Source organism: Trichoderma atroviride, chromosome 5, assembly GCF_020647795.1.
Source record: "Trichoderma atroviride chromosome 5, complete sequence".
Classification (NCBI taxonomy): domain Eukaryota; kingdom Fungi; phylum Ascomycota; class Sordariomycetes; order Hypocreales; family Hypocreaceae; genus Trichoderma; species Trichoderma atroviride.
Genome location: NC_089404.1, coordinates 3922637 through 3944393, shown reverse-complemented (window position 1 = coordinate 3944393; position 21757 = coordinate 3922637). Strand labels below are relative to the sequence as shown.

Genomic DNA, 21757 nt, shown 5'->3' with positions numbered 1-21757 from the left:
GGGGCAGTGCAGTGTTTCAGTATGATGTTGTGCTTTAGTTGTTTGTAAGGGAAATTGAAATACCGTATTAATTGTTTTTCATTGTTAGATGATAATTATCAATTCCTCTAAGCTACACAGACAAACTATCTAGAATATTTGCAAAGTCCCAGTGCGTCAAAATTTGGCATCCGGACCGCTACTGTCGTATAGAGCAGAAATGACTACCACCGTTTCAGCTAGCACCCGACTATCAATTATCATCATGTTTTTGCAGAGAACAGCTTCTCGATCCTCATGCTAATTGCAGCTAAAACAAGCACACCTCCACCAACAACGGCGAGAACAAAAGTGCGCTGTATAGCGTCCGTGATAGCATTTGTTGCTTCTGCTTTCAAGACTCCGTGGAGCTCGGAGAACAAGGTGCTTTGAGCGCCTGCAACAGCCCCCCGAATCTCATCAGCGACAAATCCTTCCCCTGCCAACACTTTTTCGAGATTAGCCATAGCGCAGCTCTGGAAGATTTGACCCGCTATTACTAGTGTGATAGTTGAGCCTCCCAGGCGGCAGACGTTCTGTAAGCTAATCGCCCGTCCAACATCTGAAGGGCCAGCCATGATACTGGCTATAGAAAACCCGAGAGAAAATGTCATGCCTGTACCAACGCCAAGGATAATCATAAGACCATATATAACCCCTTGCTGGGTTGATGGTCTAAGATATACCATGAATGAGGTGCTACCAATAACAGTGAACAATCCACTTATCAGATACACCGGCATGTAGTACTGAATTCGTGGTAGGAAGCGACCTGTTGCAAGATTTGTACAGACATTAACTGCTATATAGGGCAAAAGTCGTACAGCAGCCATAAGAGCTTTATCCCCATGGACAAATTGAAAATAAATCGGAATAAAATAAATCATGCAGAATGCTGCTGCTGCATTTGCGGCCATGGCAATGCAAAGAGATAATTGGGTGCGTGATGCCAGTAAATGAACAGGAAAACTGCGGTCCTGAGCTGTTGTGCAGATGCAGAACCACTGCTGAAGAATGTATCCAATAAGTAATACACCGAATGCGGCCCATATAGCTATGACCTGCGCACTAGGCCAGGGCCATTGAATACCTGCTGTAGTTGCAGCTATTGCAAATGTTGCCCACATGGCTGCATTTAACATGAATCCCAGAAAGTCTAGGTTGGCGACTCTTTTTGAAAGACTTTGATCTTTTGCTAAATGCAAAGATGGCAAAAAGGTCAAGTAAAGAGGAGCTGTGACTGCAGCAATAAGAAGATTGATATAAAAGGCCCACCGCCAGGAAGCGGATGAAATAGCAAAGGCGCCGCCGACAACGGGCCCTAAAATTGCGCCTGTTCCCCAGCAGAATCCTATAATGGAGATGTAAAAGGCGCGTTCTGAGGGAGCAGTTAATGCACTGAAGTAGTTTAAGCAACCGACAAATAAGCCGGCACCTCCAGAGCCAGCAATAACTCTTCCGATAATGATGGTGCTTATATTAGGAGCAGCACCACATAGTGCAGAGCCCAGTTCAAAAAGTCCAAATGAAATGATATAGGCCCATTTCATGTTGAACTTTGTAAAGGCTATGCCAACAGGCAAAACACTTGCAGCAGAGCCTAGAGAAAACCCGGCACCGATCCAAGCTAGCTGGTCAACATGGCCGAAAGCCTCAATGATAAAACTCTGGACATCGGCAGCAATAGTAGTATCAAGTCCAAAGACCAAGGCGCTGATATATAGCGAAGTGCAAACCAGAAGCCCTCTAGTACCTTGGATTTCTCGTTTCTGTGCTTCGCTGGCCCTGCCACTGTTTTCGACATTTTCTCGCAAAGCAGAAATAGGATATTTGAGCTCGCTCTCTTCGGTTTCGAGATCCGGAGTAGCAGTTTGTTGTACTGTTTGGTCCGTTGTGTGATGATTTGGCACTGCTAGTGGCGAGTTTGATACGTTCGCGGTGTTGTCAATTTCTGTACTTTCGGTTGGATTTGCCATTCTCGGTTCTCTGAATATTTGTAAATGTGTGAACCAAGGAAATCGTTGTCGAATGCTGTAGATATGTAGCGATATAATTGCGGTGTGGAGGGAGGTAACAAGACCCAGATCAAGCAGACAAGGGACAGAGAGATGGACAACATATAGCACTAAGCGTACAATCGTGTGTCCTTCGCTATTAGTTAAAACTGAAATAATATAGTTTTCTATATTGAGACTGATTAACAAAACACTCTTCCCAAAACGTATTATTTAATTACTAAACTTGAAGCGCTACTATCAGTAGTTGATTGACAACTTACCACAACGGAGTCCGTTTTCTGCGTACAACCCTTGATTTAGAAAAGACCCTTCGTCATGCCTCTTGATGGACTTTGAACCTCAAGGAAAGGTATGCTACCTGGTCAAATATTGGGACTAGATGGTCTATCTTCCAGAAAACTAATATAGTGTCCCTTTAATATCGCTGTTCTCGAAAAATACAAAGTCTATGATGTTTCTTGTTGCACCATAGTGCTCGCTCAAATCAGTTTCATACACTGACTTTATGTAGCGGCTATTGTACCCTCAAACAATCCAAAAAAATTTACAATAGAGAAGAAGAGAGATGCGAAACCGTTTCCAACGGCGCTCTCAAGTCATTCCTGATGGCGCAAGAATTTAAGCTTTGACGGCATTCTTCTAATTACAAACTGCGCCCTCCAAACGAACAGCGCCCTCTGAGTGAACTGCGGCCTCTCAATGAAATACTGTATAATCCATTTTGGGAAGGATTGACTAATGTTTTACAGATAGTTGTTAGTTTTAGATTACAAATCTGACTACGGAAAGTATCTCGAGAAAAGTTGCTTCTCCCAATTATCAAGGCCTAGACTATGCTGGCAACTTCGGATAACATTGAAGTGAGCCAACTCTCTCTATATGCTATGCCGTTGGCCGTGCGGGGTCTACTTATAATTAGGGATGTCCATTTTGTCCACTATTGTGTTCGATGGTGTGTACTTCTACGGGCGAAGAGAAGAATCTGTTAAGGAGTAGCAAGATAGTTTGCAAACTCACTATTTTCAAGGCATCACAAGTGTTGGAAAGTGTTTCTACAGCATCCTAAATAACTGTGTCAGAATTAGAACCAACAACGTAAAATCATAGTATCCGTCAGTATGGCTGCAGTATGGTATAGGTGCTCTGAGGCCTTGCTCCCAGTTGACCTCATGTCAACAACTATCGGCGCTATTCTTCCGATTTGTGGAAACTAAGCCATACACAAAAATCCAGAACTCGATTCCGAGGAGAATATCGCGTACGATTCTATTACTAAATTATTTATCAAAGAGTGCTACACTGTAAAGTGTCATACATATGGCCTAGCCACTTCGTTCGAGGCCGAATTTGGATCAGGGGGCCGTTTGGTCGTCTATTGTGCAGAGTACGATGCGCTGCCAGACATTGGCCATGCATGCCTCCACAACTTCATTGCTGCTTCGTCCGTTGCGGCATTTATTGGCCTGGCTAGAGCACTCAAAGGCTCATCTGTCGAAGGCCGCGTACGCATTCTAGGTACACCAGCTGAAGAAGCACTTGGCGGCAAGATTGAGCCGCTTCAAGCTGGGGCCTCTGCGGATGATATCGCGGCCACCCTGATGCTTCACCCACTTGCGAGTCGTTCTTTGCCGCAGGGTGTCATGGGAAACGCGGGTTCCCAGTTAATCGCTAATGTAAGACTGCAGGTCGATTTCAATGGACACTTGCTCAGGCCGGTGCAGCGCCATGGAATGGCTTGAATGCTCTAGACACGGCGGTAGCCACTTATACAAGTGTCTCAATGCTGCCGCCTCGATGCTGCGGCAGCATATTCGTCCAAACGAGCATATCAACGCCATTATGGAGGGCGGTGGAATAGCAGTCAGCATAATTCCTGCCAAGTCAAGAATGGTATTCGGGATTCAAACCCCAACTTGGCACAGACAAAGGCGCTCGTGCAGCGAGTGAGAAACTGCTTCGAGGCGGCTGCTACAGCCACTGGCTGCAAGGTTACGCAGACTGAATAAGAAAACACACAAGAGCATCAATACCGTGGTATATTATGAGATCCCCAGTTCAAGCTAACGCTGCCTCCACATACATCGACTGATGGCATATAAAGACCTCCGAATCAACGACACCCTCAGTCATGAGTTTGTAAATGCCATGGCAGCAATGGGCACCAAGTTTATCTCTCGGAGTGATAAGCCCTTCACAGCTTCGACAGACATGGGCAACGTGTCATATCAGTTACCAGCTTCCATGGCAGCTTCAGCATTGCGGTGCGAGACGGCGCGACGGTGCATCAAGAGCCGTTTACAGAAGAAGCTGCCTCGCCGGAAGCATTTGATGTAGCAATGCACTGTGCCAAAGGATTGGCACTTTTAGGGTGGAAAGTTCTTCGTGACGATGGTGTCGCTACAGAGGCGATGAGAGATTTCAACGAAAAGGAATGATTGCAATGTCAGGTATCACGAGTGGTCTCACAGTGCATGCGGTGATCATCATTGTTGGTTGAGTGTTTTATTATCAACGTCCATGGAGTTAATTATTTGCATAGAGCTGCAGCTAGGAACAGAACGGTAGGAGCCGGTTGGTCCGGATATTGCGATTGCTCCTTTCTCAATGAACGAAGAAAGTCTTAGTGCATCAATCTAAACCTTAGAAAACAAGGCAATTTTCTTTACTTGAGACCTTAATAAGAAGGAGCTGAGCGAGTATATTTTATAGAAGGCTCTTCTCTATTCAATCTAGAAGAAGTAGTTCAATCACTTGGCATCCAATATCCAATACTTTGCGAATTGCAATTTTGTCTTAGGCTCACTACATAGGGAATGGGGTCTTGCGCCAGCCTAAAGTGACACGAAGTCTTAGAATCCGTAGCAACTACGAATTTCTTTCAGCAGAATCTAAAGAATTTATGGTTTCTCGACTCTAGCTTTTGAAGCAGTTCTATGATTGTCCACGTTGCATGTTTTTTTACGTGATCTATTTTCTTTTGCTCTTTCCACTAGTGGCGTAACTAAGCGATCGAAGTATTTTTGTTTCAACGGACTGCAGCGGCTAGATAATATGGCCAATGTTGCCACAAACGACGGATAAGGACATTGGGTAAAACACTTTGTTTTATGCTGCGTCATGTCTCGATCCTCGGAAAGACTTTACACGAGCATCGCATTAACAAGGAGTGTTTACTGTGCAAGATAATCTTCGGGAGAGGGGAGATGAGTAAACAAGAAATCTGTGTTTACTGATCACAAATGTTGACTAATTGTAAATCACTACTGTTGCTACCGAGGCACCACATCATAGCCACCAGTAATACCGTTACTGCCAAAAGCTCATGAGCGGTAAAAATCATGATAGGTCGAAGAGAATACGTTTAATATGCCATAATCTTATGTAATAGTGTAAAGATGACAAATTGTCGCTGAATGGCCAAGTGAGAAAACGAGCCCAGGCATTATGAATAGATGATCCGGGTGTCCAAGTCTGTCTCTGAAAAACATATATAAGTACCTACGTCTTCCCGAGACCTGCCCGCCAAAGTCTCCATCCTGATTATTTTCTGTTGCATTTAGCAGAATTTCTCTACGATACGGTCAAGCTTAGGCGAAGGAAACTTTACAATGTCAAGTTCCGATGCTCCAATTTTAGTCACAGGGGCGGCTGGAAGAGTTGGTGGAGTCGGAGGACGTGTGGTTGAACTGCTACGAAAAGCCAATTTACCGGTCCGCGCACTCGTACGCCAAGATGACGAGAGAGCGGACCGATTACGCTCTCTGGGAGCAGAAGTTGTCGTGGCAGATCTCCTAAAAACAGAACAAGTCCTCCCTATTCTCCAGGGGTGCCAAAAGATCTTTTTCTGTCTTTCTGTCTCTGCAGAATACCTCGAGGCGACGATGGTAATGGCAGCAGCTGCAAGGGCCACGCTAGGCATTGAAATCATTGTCAACATGTCTCAGATGACAGTGGCCGAGATGGATTTGACGCATACAACAGATTCGCCCCAGCACAAGCTACAATGGCTGAGTGAACAGGCACTTAACTGGTCTGGCGTGCCAGTAACTCATCTTCGGCCAACGGCATTCCAAGAAAACTCGCTTTTCTTGCAAATGCCAGCCAGAGGGATCAAGCAGTCAGGCAAAATTCGACTACCTTTTGGGAAGGGACGCGTTTCCCCAGTCGCTACTCGAGACGTGGCTGAGTGTGCGGTTCAAATTCTTTTACACGCTCAAGATTATGTCGGCAAGACCGTGGAATTGACTGGGCCAAACTCGGTCGATATGTTTGAGCTGGCCAAGGAATATGCATCTGCCATTGGGATCCCTGTGCAGTACGAACCAACACCTTTCGAAGTATGGAGCGAGCAAGCGTCTAAAATTGGATGGCCTGCGCATGTACAAAATCACATTTCTACCATGGTCAAACTCGTAGAAGCAGGGCGTTACGATAGATATACGGATTCAGTTCAAACGATTCTTGGTAGGCCAGCCACACCTATTTCGTCAATGATCAGGCAGAATCTCGACATTTTTAAGTAGCTATAATCGCGATATGCCTCCCTCCGTCAAGCTTGTGCCGTTTCGGATGGATATAACATAGTTTCATTAAATTTATAGAGGATGTTTGCCTAGTTTACCCATGCAGGGAAAATACCGCTGACATAATTGCCAAATGCTGTGCCAAGCTCCGTTCTAAACAGCCTCAGGAGAATGGAAAGTTGGGATATGCAGCGCTAGCTATGAACGTCGTCTGGCCTCTAATCTTTGAGTATCTCATGTCATCTGCAGCACCAAAAGAATACTCAACCATTTGGAAATATAATTATAGTAATTAAAGAACTTGAGCACATTTTTTAGTTGTGTATGTGGTCATACAATCTATATATATTAAAAATGTACTAGCAATCGATCAGGTAGAAGTTGATAACTAAATGTCCAACATGTAATCAGCTAAGCAGAATTCCTGTTGGATGGCCCGGCAACATCTGGATAACATTGGTATCTGTTATCCGTACGAACTGACCCAATACAGTCCCAACAAGTCAGGATATTATCAGGATCAATCGCGTGTTTAATCGCCTTGAGTTTGTTGTAGTTCTCTTTGCCCCAATAAGCTCCAACTGGGTCTGTCTCAAAGACATCGGCTTCATTTTGGTATGCTCCGCTATTCGGTGCTAGGGCACGTAGTTTGTCACCAGCGGCATGGACGGCCGAAAAAGCCGTTGAAATTGTCGCCTTGTCAGCCTGCGATGCAAAGGCTTGAATCATAATAACATGCCAAGTAGACTTTCTCCAGGCAGGGGTGACTGAGCTATCTGCGAAGCTTTCTCCCGGCGACACGGGCTTGTATCCATACGGAGCTGTCATGAGAATCTGTATCGGTGCCGTATAGTTTACGCTCAGCGGATCTGTCTGCGAGGCACTGGTCGGGAACGTCAAGTCATTCGACATTTGCGCAATGGCAGCAGCGACGGCCTTTTGCCCTGCTGATTCGGCGAGCAGATCACTGGGAATCAATCTGCTCGCAAGGGCGGCGCCGATACCCGCGTTCTCCAGAATCGGGACGAGTTTTGCTTGATATGCCTGCCAGATGGTAGGGAACGTAGTAATGTCGGCCTCTATCACCTGAGCGCTGTTGTTTGAAGATGCGACAAAGTCGAAAAGCAACTGCATAGAAGCTTTGGCATCGTCCAGAGATAGTGCCATGTTGTACACCTGGAATCCTATGACGGTGCGGCCGCCGCCGCCGCCATAGATGCTTCCGCCCCAGCCTTCAGAGGCCCATTTGTTGGCATTTTGTGTGGCAAGGTCGAAGAAGGCGTTGTATGCGCTGATACTTGCTGCAGAAAAGAGGACGTTTACGACCTGCCGTTTCACTCTCGTTAGCCCGCTGCTATACATGATGCCATCGGAAAGCAGGCCGAAGCCATGTGAGTGAGGGGCAGTGGGAAAGGATATAGCTACCTGAACCTCGCGTGTATCCCAAGCTCTGCTGGTGACCTCCCATACCACACCAAAGGTGCTTCCGCCGCCTCCTCTGAGAGCAAAGAAAAGATCCTGGTTATGGCATCGGCTGGCGGTTACGTACGTGCCATTTGGCAGCACAACCTTCATCTCAAGAGTGTTGTCAACACCTAGGCCAAACTTTGGCGAGAGGAAGCCATGTCCTCCGCCCAGAATCCATCCACCTGCGGCGCCGACTGTGAGATCTGAACCACCGACAAGAAAGATGTCGTTTGCTTCGGCAAATTTATACAATCCTCCCCATTGCTGGCCCGCTCCGTAGGTTACGGCCTTGCCTGCACCAACGTGACAACCAGCGGGTGTGAAATTGGCAGAGAGCTTGATCTCTGGCTGGACGTTGTGTGTCCACAACGCAAGCGTACCAGGCCCCGAGCTACGCCCCTTGTAATCATGGCCTGTGTTCTTGACAATCAGGGGCACATGATGCTTCCTGGCAAATAAAAGACCAGCTTGAACATGAGACACGTCGCTCACATTGATATAGTGGTCGGAGACGCTGCCCTGAAAACAGATAGATGAAGACGAGACAGACTGCATAGGATCGCTAAAGTTCAGACCGCACCCGTGACCGGTGGCTTGGCACGTTGCCCAGTTTGTCTATGTTTGTTAGCTAGCGATAATAAGTGACAGCCAGGTAGCACAATACACACGTTTAGATAGCCACCAAGCTGGTTTGCATGAAAAGACGAGTTCAAATAGTTTGCTTCGGTGGTAGAACAAGCTGCCTTGTCATCAACTGCAAACTCTCCAGAGGAGTCTTGGTACGTGGAATAGCATGGTTCAGCCAATGGTTTGGCGGTGTGTAGTCTCCCGCCCACAGTAGCATTGAGTGCTTTCCAGTCTGCCATTGTAACGCCTGTTCCATCACAGTAGCGTCGGCTTGGCGTGATATGATGTCCAGTTACACCATTTCCAGCTATCAGCAAGGCGCTGAGACAGAAGGGCGTACCTAAGTACATGATAACCATTCAGGAAGTAGGATAGAAGTTGAAAAGACCGAGTAGTGTTTCTCAAAGTTGTAGGTATGTGTAGAGAAGAAGACAGGAAAGAAAGAAGAAAACCAGTCTTATTTATACAAATTGTTTCTAGTTGACAAAGTCTTGTATACCTATTATTTGTTTATGGGTAATCGACTAGCAAAGCCTCGATTGAACCCCTTTAAAGCTGAGGCTATGCACTTGATTATCCCCGGGAATTTGAAACTAGATATTTGAATATATTTCTGGAAGATTTAATAGACTGACAAGTGTGGAGTACGATTTTATACCCAGGAATATATATATATTTATCCAGCTATTAAACAATATCCTCACAACTTACAGCACAAACAGGTATAGCGTGTCGTATATATATAATAACTATTACTTTAAAGAGCCTAATAAAAATGATGGGAAGCCTATACACGAAAGGTGGAAGTAGTGTTGAGCAAGGGCCAATATAAAACCAGGAACTAGCTCCCTAAGACAAGTGAGCATTCGGTTATTGCAGCAAAGCTCGAAGAGGAAGTTTACCACGAGCCGACCTTTCATTGGCTGACGGGCGCCAAGAATGAAGTCTAACTTGGAAGACTGGGGCGGGATACGCCTCTGGCCCCGCTTCATGAACTACCGGGACTAGGATGTGAATTACGCAGTGCTTCAGGGTCTCTAAGGAGGTTAACCAGTTGTCTCAGTTGAGCTTATTCGTTCATGCCTAACACCAAGTTCAAACCTACTACTAAGTACTGGTCAATCTCTCAAATATCTAAGCCTCATCTCCACGATTCAAATACCGTAGTGAGTTTCCTTCTCTGTCAAGTACTTTCCACAACAGCAAGCCAAAATGCCCAAGATCAAATCGTCCAAGTCAAACTTCAATAAAACATTCACTGCCTGCTGGACTTGCCGAGCCCGCAGTGTCCGCTGCGACCGGGCAGTGCCGCACTGTGAGCAGTGCAAACAGAGGGGACTCATCTGCGAAGGCTATCACATCCGGCTTGTTTGGGTTGATAAGGATACCGGGTCCTACGAGCCTATGCAGAGGCGAGCGTACGCCTGCGAACGTACTTGGAAAGGCTATCCAGCTTGGACGCTCAAGGAGGTTGGACATCTCATCGAGACATGTGACCAGAGGCCTGAATCGTGTCGGTGCAGAGTACATCGCCTCACGGTTGCAAGTCCTTTCCAAGTGTGTTTGCAGGCAAAGCCAAACTCAGAGGCGGGAGACTTGAGCTCTGAGCATTTCAACGAGTCCGAAGGTGATGTTGTCGACAGCAATCCGAGCGACAACGATCATGGTGGAGCGATGCTGCAGCTGACATATCCCGCGTCGAATGTCAAACCACTGGAACCCGCAGATAAACAAATGCTGCACATAGCCGAGCTCGAGATTCTACTAGGCCACAAGTTTGCGACTGAGTACATTCGGCTCCCGCCGTATCAGCCTCCCATACCAAGAGCGACGAACTATGAAACCTATCTCTTCCATCATTACCTCCTTATTTCCACCGCCATGCTGCCGGTTGACGTAAAGGACTCGACTAACCCATGGCGGTCTGTGTATCCATTGATGGCAGCCCGAGATACACCATCAGGCCGGTCTCTTTATCATGCCATGCTAGCACAGTCCGCACATCATTTAGGAAAGTTGAGAGGCGATGAAAATGGGCAGCGGGACAAGGTCAAAGCCATGCACTGCTTCGGCATGGCGCTTCGCGAGCTGCAACAGGCCCTGGAGGAGCCGACACAAGACTACAGCAGCGTGCTGGCTGCCATTCTTGCCGTCATGAGCACCGAACACATCTTCCGCAGTAGCTCCCAGGGCTGGCGAGAGCACTTTCGAGCGGCCACGAGGTTCGTAATGCGCCACCTAGCTAGGAGGCCCTGGAAACTCTCGCATGAGGCGTGGGCTGTTACGCAGAGCTTCGTGTTGTCGCACGTCATCGCCCACACGGCCCACAAGCCCTATGCCCTCACAGCTCCTCATGGCCACGACGAGGACGACAACTCCGAGGACGTGTACGACGTTCTCTGTGATACCGCCACCAACTCGAGCTTCGGCTACACCATCGGTAGCACGAGACGCCTCATCAAGGCACTGTGCCACGTCCGCAGGCTCGAGGCTCAGATGGCCGTGGAGGCTGCCGATTCTACCACCAGTGCCACTAATACCAACGCCATGAATCTTTCACTGTTCGAAGAGGCAATCAGCATACTAAATGACCTTCAAAAGCCCCCCGACGAGGGGCTCGACGCATATCTCGACTCAGCGGGCAGTATTCGGATGCCCCTGGCTCGCGCACGCACACTGGCCAGCCTCCACATCAACCTATTCCGAAATGCTGTTAGCATCTACCTGCTCAGGACTGTGCTACGGTTCCCGCCGTCTGCCGTTGCTGGCTGTGTAATGGACGTGCTCTCGGACGCGTGGCTGTTCGCGGACATGTCCCCCCACGGCACCGCATACTGCTCTCTTTCGCTGTGGCCGCTGTTCGTGGCTGCCGTCGATGCTTACTTGCCCGAGGCGCAGGATATAGCAGAGCGTATTCTCGACCTTTTTGAGAAGACTAGCGGTGTCAAAAACCGCTGCGACGTAAAGCGTCTAGTGCACAAGGTATGGGCCATGCGTATAGACCTGGCCCAAGAATCCAACTGCGGCCCAGGCGATATCTGGATCGACTGGCGAGAAATCATGGCTCAGATGGGCCTGGATATCCTGTTTTTGTAAATCGATGGAGAATGGAGGTTTCGATAGTCGCTGTATTACACACTGGGCTGCTTCAACAGTGTGAATAGAAGAGCGTTTCTTTCTTGTGGCGTGTTCTAATCGCTAGTGGCCAAGTAACATAATGCCAACTTCGGAACGAGACAAAACTCACGAGAGCCAAACCGTAGACCTCCAAAGAGTAGTCCGCAACATGGAGCGAAGCAGCAACTTGGCAGCAACAAGACCAGAATGTCCGGCCTAAACATTGCAATCGCTCTGTGCAGTATAATCTTTAACTGCCCAACCCAGCCCAACCACACTAAAGATGAACAGATGTCTCCTCAAGACCCTCAAACTCATCGCTAGTGTACAAGGCTCCTTGAATTTATTTTGTTGTTCCTAGGCCGCTGCTGGCGCTCCCCGCCTCTTGAGATGATGGGGGTAGTATGCGACCACGTCCGTTACTTGCTTCTCATAACCCAGATATTGAAATCCTAGCGTCCGCTCTGATTCAGATGCATCAACTGGTAGCCTGAAGGTTGATACTGTGCCATTGTTCGCCAACGCCTTCCCAACATTGTCTGGAAAGTTCCTCCGAACAATTTTGAACAAGTCCTCGACCTGGTTGCCGCTCACACCTCCACTATGCAACAAGTACAGGCGGTTCGTCGGCATCTCTGGCCTCAAGGCGGCAATGTGCGCATTGGCAACGTCATCCAAGTGTATCGTCGTCGACGCTGATGGATCGTAATGCCCACCCACGACGGGTGGCAGGAGGATTCGATTCGTGCCCATCTATAGCATGTCACCAGGGTTGGTGACTAGCTCGTTGGGCCCGTAAATATCTCCTGGCAGAATATGCGTGACTCCAAAGCTAGGTTGCTGCTCCTTCATCCATTCTTCCGCCGCGTTCAAAGCCAACGCCTTGGCGGCACGGTAAGCTTGCACGGAGGAGCTGTATGGCGACCGCGGGATCCGGAATGTGCGAGATTGCTCGTTGAGCACGGTACGCGAGGCTTCCTCTGGGTTGGTGGTGTCTACTATGGCGGCGAGGGACGACGTAATCACCACGCGTCGAATGCTGGCGTGTTTTCTGGCCGACCTCAGCAAGTTGAGAGTTCCCTGCACCGAAGGCTCGATGAAGTGGGCCTCCAGATCGTCCCCGATGCCGACCGTTGACGTGATAGGGGCGGCTACATGGACGACAAAGGTGACTCCCTCGAGGATCTCGTCAAAGGCTCCCTCTGCTGCCAGATCCGGAATCTCAACAAAGTGACCCAGGATTCAAGGCTTTAATTGGTTGCGAGGCCAGAATGGCTTCAGACTTTGTCAGACTTCGCACTGCGGCACACACCGAGTATCCAGCTTGGAGCGCGAGTACAAGGACTCGAAAACCAACATGCCCCGTGGCACAAGGAAGATGGTCTCCATTGTTCCTTGACAGTGGCGTAGTCAAATGGCTGGAGAGAACTGGCTGGGCTGTGTGCTTGGGGGTTTGTTTAGAGATCCCCTGGAATAATAAGCTTTACGGCTTGGTCGTGACTAGGACCGCGGTCTTATTTGTAAATTTACGGGTGCGCAAGAATATGATTATTCAGATGGCGTAAGAACCTTGTTTTCGACAATGCACTCATACAGAAAGGGAAATGAAGTGGCTGGCTAGTGTTTGTGGAACATCAATATTGGTTGAGGACAGCCCTTTTGAGAATGAATCTGGCTGGGAAACACACTAGCGAAATATTGGTGTCGTAGTCGATTGCCTGTTTCGATCTCCCCGGCGTGTTATCGTCTTCCATCCGGCACCTGATCATGTCAAGGACGGCTGACGACGACTTATTAAGCTGTATCAGGGTTTAGATCATTGGGGTTGCAGTTGTTTTCGTAGTCGGTTTCCAGATTGACTGTGTTTTGTGTATACGTCCTACTAGAGGCCTGATTGACTAGAATAGATCATTCGAAGCACGGGCGGACCTAATTTAGGGTCGACATGTATACTGTACAGCACTATACCTAAAGTCTCGTTTAGCACTGATGTTAAACTTACCCTGAAATCCGCTGACAACGGAAAAGTTGTATTATATTGCATTTAAAATTTCATATTACATTATATGGTGCTATTGATAATATCATTATTGGTTCGTTGAATATTATGAATCAATATTACACTGACAAGAGAGCATGGATGCGTTATAGAGTACAGCGAATAATTGAGCTATAGTACTCTCTTCGGTTCGTCAGCTCCGTGTGTTTATACGGACACTTATAATCTATATGTCGCTAATAAAATGGCTTCTAACACTTATTTAGACGTACAACGTATAGTAGGCGAAGAGATAATAATAACAACAGAATTGGATCTATAAAACCAGTGTGCATAAAGTAATTGGAAACGAACAAAGTGCCGATAAAATTCACCACAACTGCTCAAATAGCAGTCTCTATTTGGTAAGCAAGGCCCAAAGTACCTACTTTATCAATATTTCTTACTTGATCGACCCCTCTCACTTGTAAAGCTCTCATTAGCCATACTGCAGCCTTGCACAAAATGCCTCAACCATATATATTTTCGGACCTCAAAGCGCCCAAAAACTTTCGTCTCCTGACAATCCTGCCTGGTATTTACAATGAACCCTTACAATGCACCATTTTCGAATGTCAATTGCAAGACTCGACATCATACGAAGCGCTTTCGTATGCATGGGGCGCCTCTGGAGCACCAGATGAACATCGTCCTACCATGTCTTTGAACAAACAGGAGTTTATTATCTCATCTACACTGGAACAAGCGCTGCGCAGATTGCGGCGACTGGATACGGAACGGGTCATGTGGATCGATAGAGTCTGCATTAACCAAGACAACATTAATGAGCGCAATACACAAGTGACCATCATGCCCGACATATATCGTGGTGCTGTGAGAGTAATAGCATGGATTGGAGAAAGGTCAGATGACAGCGATCGTGCCTTGTCATTTTTGAAAGACATGGCTGAATATACTATGCGGAATTGGTGGGGAGACGGTGCCAGATCAGGCAGCGATACGAGTTCCGAGTGTGGTGAAGGAACACGGGCTGATTATACAATGGAAGCAGACGATGTGAGCTCAAGTGGTTTCGCAGACGACGTCACACAGCCTAGAGCTCCCGCCTTTGACGAAAATGAAATGAAAGACATGAGCCGGAGTGACGTCCGGGAGAAGATTCTGCACAGGGAAAACCAGCAAGGGCACATTCTGACAGGGTGTCCAGTACTATACGACTGCGCATACTTCCCGTTCTTCAAAGACTCTCTACAAGAGGACTGGGAAGCTGTTGACAGCCTACTCGCAAGACTGTGGTGGTCGCGCACCTGGGTCGTGCAGGAGATTTGGCTGGCAAAAGACGCTATACTCCTATGCGGTGACTCTTCCCTCAAATGGAAAACGTTCAAAAAGGCCATGGAGTACCAGGAGGGATGGGACGACATGGGCTGTATGGTCCGAGATACCAAGAGGTGGGAAATATGGTCCATGCTAAAGAGCCGATATGGGCTGGCGATACATATTTCGCAGAAGAGGCTGTTGGGTAGCAGGCTCTCTGATATTCTATGGAATACATGGGACAGGGATGTCACAGACCCAAGAGATAAAGTATTTGCGATTTTAGGACTGGTTGGAGAGAGCTATAATGCTACTCTGCCCAACATTGACTATTCCAAGTCCACCGAGGAAGTATACCGAGAAGTCGCCTCTCTCATTATCACAAAGGAAAACTCTCTGGACATTCTGCTTGCCGCATCTGGCTTGGCCAGTGGAGAGAAACTGCCATCTTGGGTTCCAGACTGGAGACGAAGGGCCAACGAATATCGGCCGGCCCTTTTCATCAATGCCTCGTTAATGCGGATACAATGCTACCACTCCGGCTCGGCAGAGGCCGTCTATTTTCATGGCCACGGATATTCTGCATCAGGAGCGATGGAACCACAAGTGATCTTCCATGAGAACCTCACCGTTTTACAAGTCCGTGCCGTAGTGTTTGACACTATAGCTGAGGTTTCGACGGACTTTGATAGTGACTTGAGTGCTGCCAATATTATTGAGCACGCACAAACTCTTATATGCAACTCACATACTAGCGGCGCTTTATCATCAAAAAGTGCAATTAGTGACGGAGAGTTGACGGAAGTTCTTACTGCAGGGTCCTTTATTCACAACAGAAGTTTGCGAACCGAGGATATGGTAATCGAGAATGTCATGAAACTAAGGCGGTTTTTCATCACGAATGGCGGTCATCTTGCCATTGGGCCGTCCAGAGTGCAGGTTGGAGATGTCATCTCCATTATCGCTGGGTGCAACTTCCCAATGGTTCTCCGCGCTATAGGCAGCGACTTCAATTTGGTCGGAGAGGCTTTTAGTAAGATATGTATACCTTTCATGTCTACCGTGTACTAACGCAATGAGAAGTTCAAAACCATATGACGGGAGAGATTCTAGAGCACTATCCTGTTGAGTCAGCGTCCTGGGTCGATATTTTTATAAAATGAGGAGGGGAGAATGGATAATCCGGATATTAATAAAGATGCGCTTGGCGTAGATGGGAATATAAGTGTTCTTGCCTCTCAAGCTTCACAGGACATGGCTGCGATTTCTGCAGGTGCTTCAAGCCTTAGCCCTGGGAACACGGTAACTATCTTTAAATCATCGTAATCATACTTCAATAGCCTTCAGTGACTTTATCATGTCTCTGAACGTGGAACCATTGTGCGAATATACAAGATGCAGGTAGGCGCCCGTGTTGAGAATGTAAATACCAAGAGTCTATATTTAGATGGTGTTTCTACGGGCTTGATTGGTCTCTAACAAGATGTTTGGCGATATAAGCGAGAATGTATTTGAGGTCTTTGTAATTTTGCATATATTTCACAATTGATCCAGCGGCGTATAAACTCAAGCGAAACATTAGTTCCATGGCCGAAACTGTTGTCTAATAGCGCGTTCAATCGGCAGGCATACGGAACAAATTCCTCTAAATAGCCACATACACGTAATTTTGTGGTAATGATTTCCTATATGCGTATGATCAGAACAACTAGAGGCATCATACAAAAGTCAACCAATAGCCATTGATCTTAATTCTGTCTTTAGCAGCTGTGTCTTCAATGGGTCCCAAGTATTGGTGCATGCTCCGTAGACCCCGCGTGAGGTGCTCTTTGGATATAGATTCCCTACAGTGTATCATGTATGTGACCGCGCCAATTAATTGTTATTCCTTATACTGATTCACTGTCTGCTCTATTGTTATAAAAATACCATTAACACATCGTGTATTCAGTGTAGAAATCTGCCATCCTCTACAGGCAATTGTCTCCAGTACAGCTCTAAAAGTTTTACTTTTAGTGATAGGGGATAATGTATGTGCGCGGCATGAACCGAAACTGTATCTACGGAATACTTTGTGTGTTTGGGACTTTATTTAATGCCCCTTGCTGCCCAGAATATCTGTCTTTCATTCTACAGAGTAGATGCGGGCCTATTGACTACTTTAGAACAAGGCTTACGATAACATTGCCGTAACCATTACAGGCAAATTATTCCGCCCTACTCCTCAAGAGACATGTCCATACCATGAACAAGAGGCAATGTGACTGATACAGAAACGCATGCTTAGTCAATGTCCCTATATGGCAATCTGCGGGCTCAGTATTCACTACAAAGGTAAAATCGCCCCCCCCGGCCTGACTAAGGTGTCCCTTTTGGGTGAATTAGGGAATGAATGCCGTTATTGCCTCTTATACCTGCGGTTCGAGCGGCGTTATAGCCGAGATGCACGTGAAATTAGAGTCGCAAGGGAAGAATCAGAGCTGGGTTAAATATGCTGGCTACTTGCATTGATACTCGCACTCAGCTTCAGCTAAGAACAGCTTTAACAGAGCTCGATGCTCAAATAATAGAAGCGTTTGTCCATTCAGCAACTCAGGTCTTACTTTGGAATCATACACCTTTGTGTGTATGTGGAATTAAAAAGCACAGTTGAACTCTTTCTCCATTTACGATTCCTTTGTTCCTTGATTCGCAACTTTCTCGCCGCGGTGTGCGAGTTCAACTACATAGCGTGATGGCGCCTTCAGACTCCGACTCATACTCTGATCCAAGTATGGAAAAACAGACAGTAGGCGCAACGCCTGACCTAGGCTTGCCTGAGGCAAAACTTCATCACCAATTAAGCCATGCACCAGTCGAAAAGGGCCAAGGTCCGCAGTTTTCTTCTACTGAACGCCAAGAGGCATCAGAGCCCATTGATCCTAAAGACATGACATCTACCCGCGACAATGTGCGAAAGATCACTGGCTTCAGATGGGTGCTTTTGTGCTCAGCCATTTATGCCACAGCTCTCTTGTATGGGCTCGATACCACCATCGCGGCTGATGTTCAAAGCGCTGTTATTGAATCATTCGACAACATCTCACAGCTGGCGTGGCTTGGTGCCGGATTTACCCTGGGCTCTGTGGCTGTCATATTGCCCTACGGCGCGCTTTATAGCAAGTTTTCTTTAAAATACTTATACATCGGAGGTATAATCCTTTTCGAGGTTGGATCCACGCTCTGTGGCGCTGCACCTTCGATGGGCGCTCTTATTGTCGGACGTGTCATTGCTGGAATGGGCGGCACAGGATTGTATCTCGGCGTTTTGAACAACCTCACCGCATTTACCACCCGCGAAGAAAGAGGAGCTTACATAAACGGCGTTGGATTCGTATGGGGCATCGGCGCCTGTTTGGGGCCCGTCGTTGGTGGCGCCTTTTCCGATTCAAAGGCCACATGGCGATGGGGTTTCTATATCAACCTCGTCATTGGAGCAATCACTGGCCCCGTCTTATCTTTAACCTCCCCAACGTACGCCCCGTTCGCGGAGTTTCAGTATGGGATCGAATAAAGGCTATCGATTATGTGGGAGATGTGCTTAGCGCTGGAATATGGGTTTCGTTCTCGCTCGCCTTTGTATTTGCCGGCGGCGCCTGGAACTGGAATGACGGCCGTACCATTGCTACCATTGTAGTTTTTGGAGTGCTCACAGTTGCATATGCAATACAGCAGTACTATTGCATCTTCACAACTCCCGAGACACGCTCATTCCCGATTCACCTTCTCAAGTCCCGAACACAGGTTCTAACTGCCGTTTGCTCAGCAGCGTCGTATTCAGCGCTTTATATCCCCGTTTATTTCATCCCCATCTATTTTCAGTTTGTCCAAAACGATACCGCTTTAAAAGCAGCAGTGCGCCTTCTTCCTTATCTTCTCGTGGCGGTGGCTTTCAACCTTGGCAGCGGCTATTTGCTCTCCAAAGTCAAATATTATATGCCCATCTATCTGATATCGGGTATACTTATCACGATAGGCGGATCGTGTCTGTACGTATATTTGAAGCCTGAAACCTCGACAGCCACGATTTACGGTCTTGATGTTGTACTTGCGGTGGGTGTCGGCTTGACAATGCAAATTGGGTACGCGGTAGCTACATTAAAGGTCAGACCAGATGATGTCCCCAATTCGCTCACTATGCAGAATGTGAGCCAGATGGGCGGTACAACCATTGCCCTTATCATCTCTGTTCTCGTCTTTGAGACTGCTGCAGTACGTAATGTGAGCTCAGTTTTGTCTGGCCAAGGTTTCTCGAAAGAACAGATTCAGGCGGCCGTTGCTGGAGCTCAGAGTGCGTTATTTGAACAGCTAAGTGATGACACAAAGGCACACGTCATTTCGGAGATTACAAAGGCCATGCAAGCGCCATTCATTCTAGTTATTGTTTCAGGCGCTGTACTTTTGGTTTCTGTTCCATTCATGAAGATGGAGAAGCTCTTTGGAGAGATCATTGCTGTCGGTGCATAAGCTGCGGGTTCAAGCGATTATGACACCATGATACCTATACGAACGCATTCAGCTTGTTGTGCTTCTATTGTTTTCTCAATTAAGAGATATTTTTTGCAGAAATATGGAAAAGAGGTGGTTTGAGAGATGAAAAGGCCTCTGTTGTTGAACATAGGCGGAATGGAGAAATGGGGTGAGAATAGCTAAAAGGGATGCCGTTAGTTTGGTATCGCGTTTGCTTTAGAAATAATATAAGATAAATCTTCTCTTTTCTTTTTACTAGAATTAACTGAAAAATCTCGACTAGTTTACCAAAATTATTGAGGGCATGCGGCGTTTAGAAATTTGTTTCTTGGCTGTCATATACCTGTCGGCGGACATTTTTGATCGCGCTGAATGCTATGCGGAGATAACTTTCTTAATAACTTTTTTATGCTGGCCTTAAAACTTGTAACGCAATCAGTAGTAGCCACAACACTACCTGCCATATATGGGTATATGCCTACTACTGTGCCTTGATGTACGGTACCAAGTCTGAAGTGAATAGGTAGGTCTCTACTTGCCACTGTCTAGAATACGCCCATAAATGGCGTATTATGCATCTCGCGTTCTAACTCCACCCTCGCAGCGCAGACGCCGAATTAGGAATTCAATCTCTTATTGGCTGCGCAATAGCTCCGTTGATCCAACTATACCGTATTAGGCACCAAGTCTCTGATTGGCTAGGAGCTTAAAGCCTTCACGGCGGAGATGAGGATGGCTTCAATATACAACGAATACTGGATTACCTGGCGGAGTTTGTGTTTGTCACCTTATTCTTCTCGAATAGGCCTCAGGTCTACCGTTTGCTGTTAACACCGAAGCCGAGAGTCAACGATGTAATTAGTATGTGCCTATCTGGCTCAACAGAATATAAATACTCGGCCTTTGCTTAGCAATTTTCATTCTTCATTCAAGCTACACAATCTGTATAGTTGCTAACTTTGCTTCGTTACCCTCGTCTCTTAGTCTCTCGAGTTTACCAACCTCTTTTCACAATGACTACATCGCACCCAGAGTTCAACAGGGACACTGAGGGCCTTGACGTTGCCAAGGCTTTCCCGGATGGAATTCATAATAGAACCATCTTGGTTACTGGAGTCAACCTTGGTGGAGTTGGGTTCTCTACATCGCAGGCTTTTGTAAGTGATTATATCACTGTCAGTTCGTGGACTGCATTTACTGATCGACAAGTCATAGGCCTCTCAGTCCCCAGCCTGCCTGATCCTTGCCGGGCGCAACCTGAATAAGATCCAGAAGTGCATCGATGCCTTGAAGAAGGATTTTCCCAATGTCGGTTACCGTGCTCTAAAGATTGATCTTTCCAGCCAGAATTCTGTTCGTGCCGCAGCTGCAGAGGTTTTGGCTTGGTCTGACGTGCCCGCCATTGATATCGTGGTGAATAACGCCGGCGTCATGTCTGTTCCAGAACGAACACTTACCGTCGACGGATTGGAGATGCACTTTGCGACGAATCACATTGGACATTGGCTGTTGACATGCTTGATTATGCCAAAGCTGATCAAGTCTGCCGAGGGCAAACCCAAGGGAACTACGCGAATTGTCAACGTCTCTTCCCTATCGCCTACCATTGCAACTATGCGTTGGAGTGACATCAATTTTGACAAGCCAAACAAAGAGCTACCAGAAGCAGAGCAGCCGCCCTATGCGATGCTAGAGGCATGGGGCTTTGCAGACTGTCGAGACCGAGCATACATCCCCTTAGACGGCTACAACCGCAGCAAAGTAGCCAATGTGCTCTTTGGCATCGGAGCAACCAAGAGACTGTACGAGAAATACGGAATTTACTCTTTGGCCGTGCATCCAGGCATTATAGAAACAGAACTCGACAGGAACTTTAATGAGGAACAACTGGCAGCCTTGGCAGGTATGCGGACCAAAGGCATTTTTATCCATCAAACCCTCGGCGCAGGAGCTTCAACCTCCTTGGTGGCCGCACTGGACCCGAAACTGAAACCTGGTGAGACCGTCAATGGGAGGGAGAACTATGGATCGTTCTTGGTGGATTGTCAGATCAGTGATTCTGCGACTCCCCTTTCCGTTTCGAGCAGTGAGGCCGAGAAACTCTGGGCGCTGTCGGAAGATCTGGTCAAGGAAAAGTTTTCTTGGTAGGATATTTGCCGTTA

General features: G+C 47.3%; 10 protein-coding genes across 10 annotated transcripts; 6 read left to right on the top strand and 4 right to left on the bottom strand.

Annotated features, from left to right (window-relative positions):
- Window positions 1–242: 242 nt before the first annotated feature.
- TrAtP1_010548 (uncharacterized protein) lies at window positions 243–1994 on the bottom strand (the record flags this gene model as incomplete). Its single annotated transcript, XM_014089576.2, has 1 exon — window positions 243–1994. One exon carries the CDS (start codon window positions 1992–1994, stop codon window positions 243–245), a length of 1752 nt encoding a protein of 583 aa, XP_013945051.2.
- A 3511-nt stretch (window positions 1995–5505) lies between these two features.
- Window positions 5506–6559, top strand: TrAtP1_010547 (uncharacterized protein; the record flags this gene model as incomplete). The annotated part of the gene is made up of 1 exon (XM_014089584.2): window positions 5506–6559. The coding sequence occupies exon 1, from the start codon at window positions 5645–5647 to the stop codon at window positions 6557–6559; it is 915 nt and encodes a 304-aa protein (XP_013945059.2). The 5' UTR covers window positions 5506–5644.
- Window positions 6560–6970: 411 nt separating this feature from the next.
- On the bottom strand, window positions 6971–8892 carry TrAtP1_010546 (uncharacterized protein; the record flags this gene model as incomplete). Its single annotated transcript, XM_066114754.1, has 2 exons — window positions 6971–8641; window positions 8695–8892. The coding sequence occupies 2 exons, from the start codon at window positions 8890–8892 to the stop codon at window positions 6971–6973; spliced, it is 1869 nt and encodes a 622-aa protein (XP_065970851.1).
- Window positions 8893–9865: 973 nt separating this feature from the next.
- On the top strand, window positions 9866–11749 carry TrAtP1_010545 (uncharacterized protein; the record flags this gene model as incomplete). Its single annotated transcript, XM_066114753.1, has 1 exon — window positions 9866–11749. One exon carries the CDS (start codon window positions 9866–9868, stop codon window positions 11747–11749), a length of 1884 nt encoding a protein of 627 aa, XP_065970850.1.
- Window positions 11750–11987: 238 nt separating this feature from the next.
- On the bottom strand, window positions 11988–12403 carry TrAtP1_010544 (uncharacterized protein; the record flags this gene model as incomplete). Its single annotated transcript, XM_066114752.1, has 1 exon — window positions 11988–12403. One exon carries the CDS (start codon window positions 12401–12403, stop codon window positions 12128–12130), a length of 276 nt encoding a protein of 91 aa, XP_065970849.1. The 3' UTR covers window positions 11988–12127.
- A 120-nt stretch (window positions 12404–12523) lies between these two features.
- TrAtP1_010543 (uncharacterized protein) lies at window positions 12524–13159 on the bottom strand (the record flags this gene model as incomplete). The annotated part of the gene is made up of 2 exons (XM_066114751.1): window positions 12524–12991; window positions 13064–13159. 2 exons carry the CDS (start codon window positions 13157–13159, stop codon window positions 12524–12526), a joined length of 564 nt encoding a protein of 187 aa, XP_065970848.1.
- A 900-nt stretch (window positions 13160–14059) lies between these two features.
- TrAtP1_010542 (uncharacterized protein) lies at window positions 14060–16579 on the top strand. Its single transcript, XM_014089647.2, has 3 exons — window positions 14060–14173; window positions 14242–16119; window positions 16170–16579. Exons 2-3 carry the CDS (start codon window positions 14274–14276, stop codon window positions 16247–16249), a joined length of 1926 nt encoding a protein of 641 aa, XP_013945122.2. The 5' UTR covers window positions 14060–14173; window positions 14242–14273; the 3' UTR covers window positions 16250–16579.
- Window positions 16580–17820: 1241 nt separating this feature from the next.
- On the top strand, window positions 17821–18639 carry TrAtP1_010541 (uncharacterized protein; the record flags this gene model as incomplete). Its single annotated transcript, XM_066114750.1, has 1 exon — window positions 17821–18639. The coding sequence occupies one exon, from the start codon at window positions 17821–17823 to the stop codon at window positions 18637–18639; it is 819 nt and encodes a 272-aa protein (XP_065970847.1).
- Window positions 18640–19262: 623 nt separating this feature from the next.
- Window positions 19263–19592, top strand: TrAtP1_010540 (uncharacterized protein; the record flags this gene model as incomplete). Its single annotated transcript, XM_014089529.2, has 1 exon — window positions 19263–19592. The coding sequence occupies one exon, from the start codon at window positions 19263–19265 to the stop codon at window positions 19590–19592; it is 330 nt and encodes a 109-aa protein (XP_013945004.2).
- A 1016-nt stretch (window positions 19593–20608) lies between these two features.
- TrAtP1_010539 (uncharacterized protein) lies at window positions 20609–21743 on the top strand (the record flags this gene model as incomplete). Its single annotated transcript, XM_014089648.2, has 2 exons — window positions 20609–20752; window positions 20811–21743. 2 exons carry the CDS (start codon window positions 20609–20611, stop codon window positions 21741–21743), a joined length of 1077 nt encoding a protein of 358 aa, XP_013945123.2.
- Between the last annotated feature and the right edge of the window lie 14 nt (window positions 21744–21757).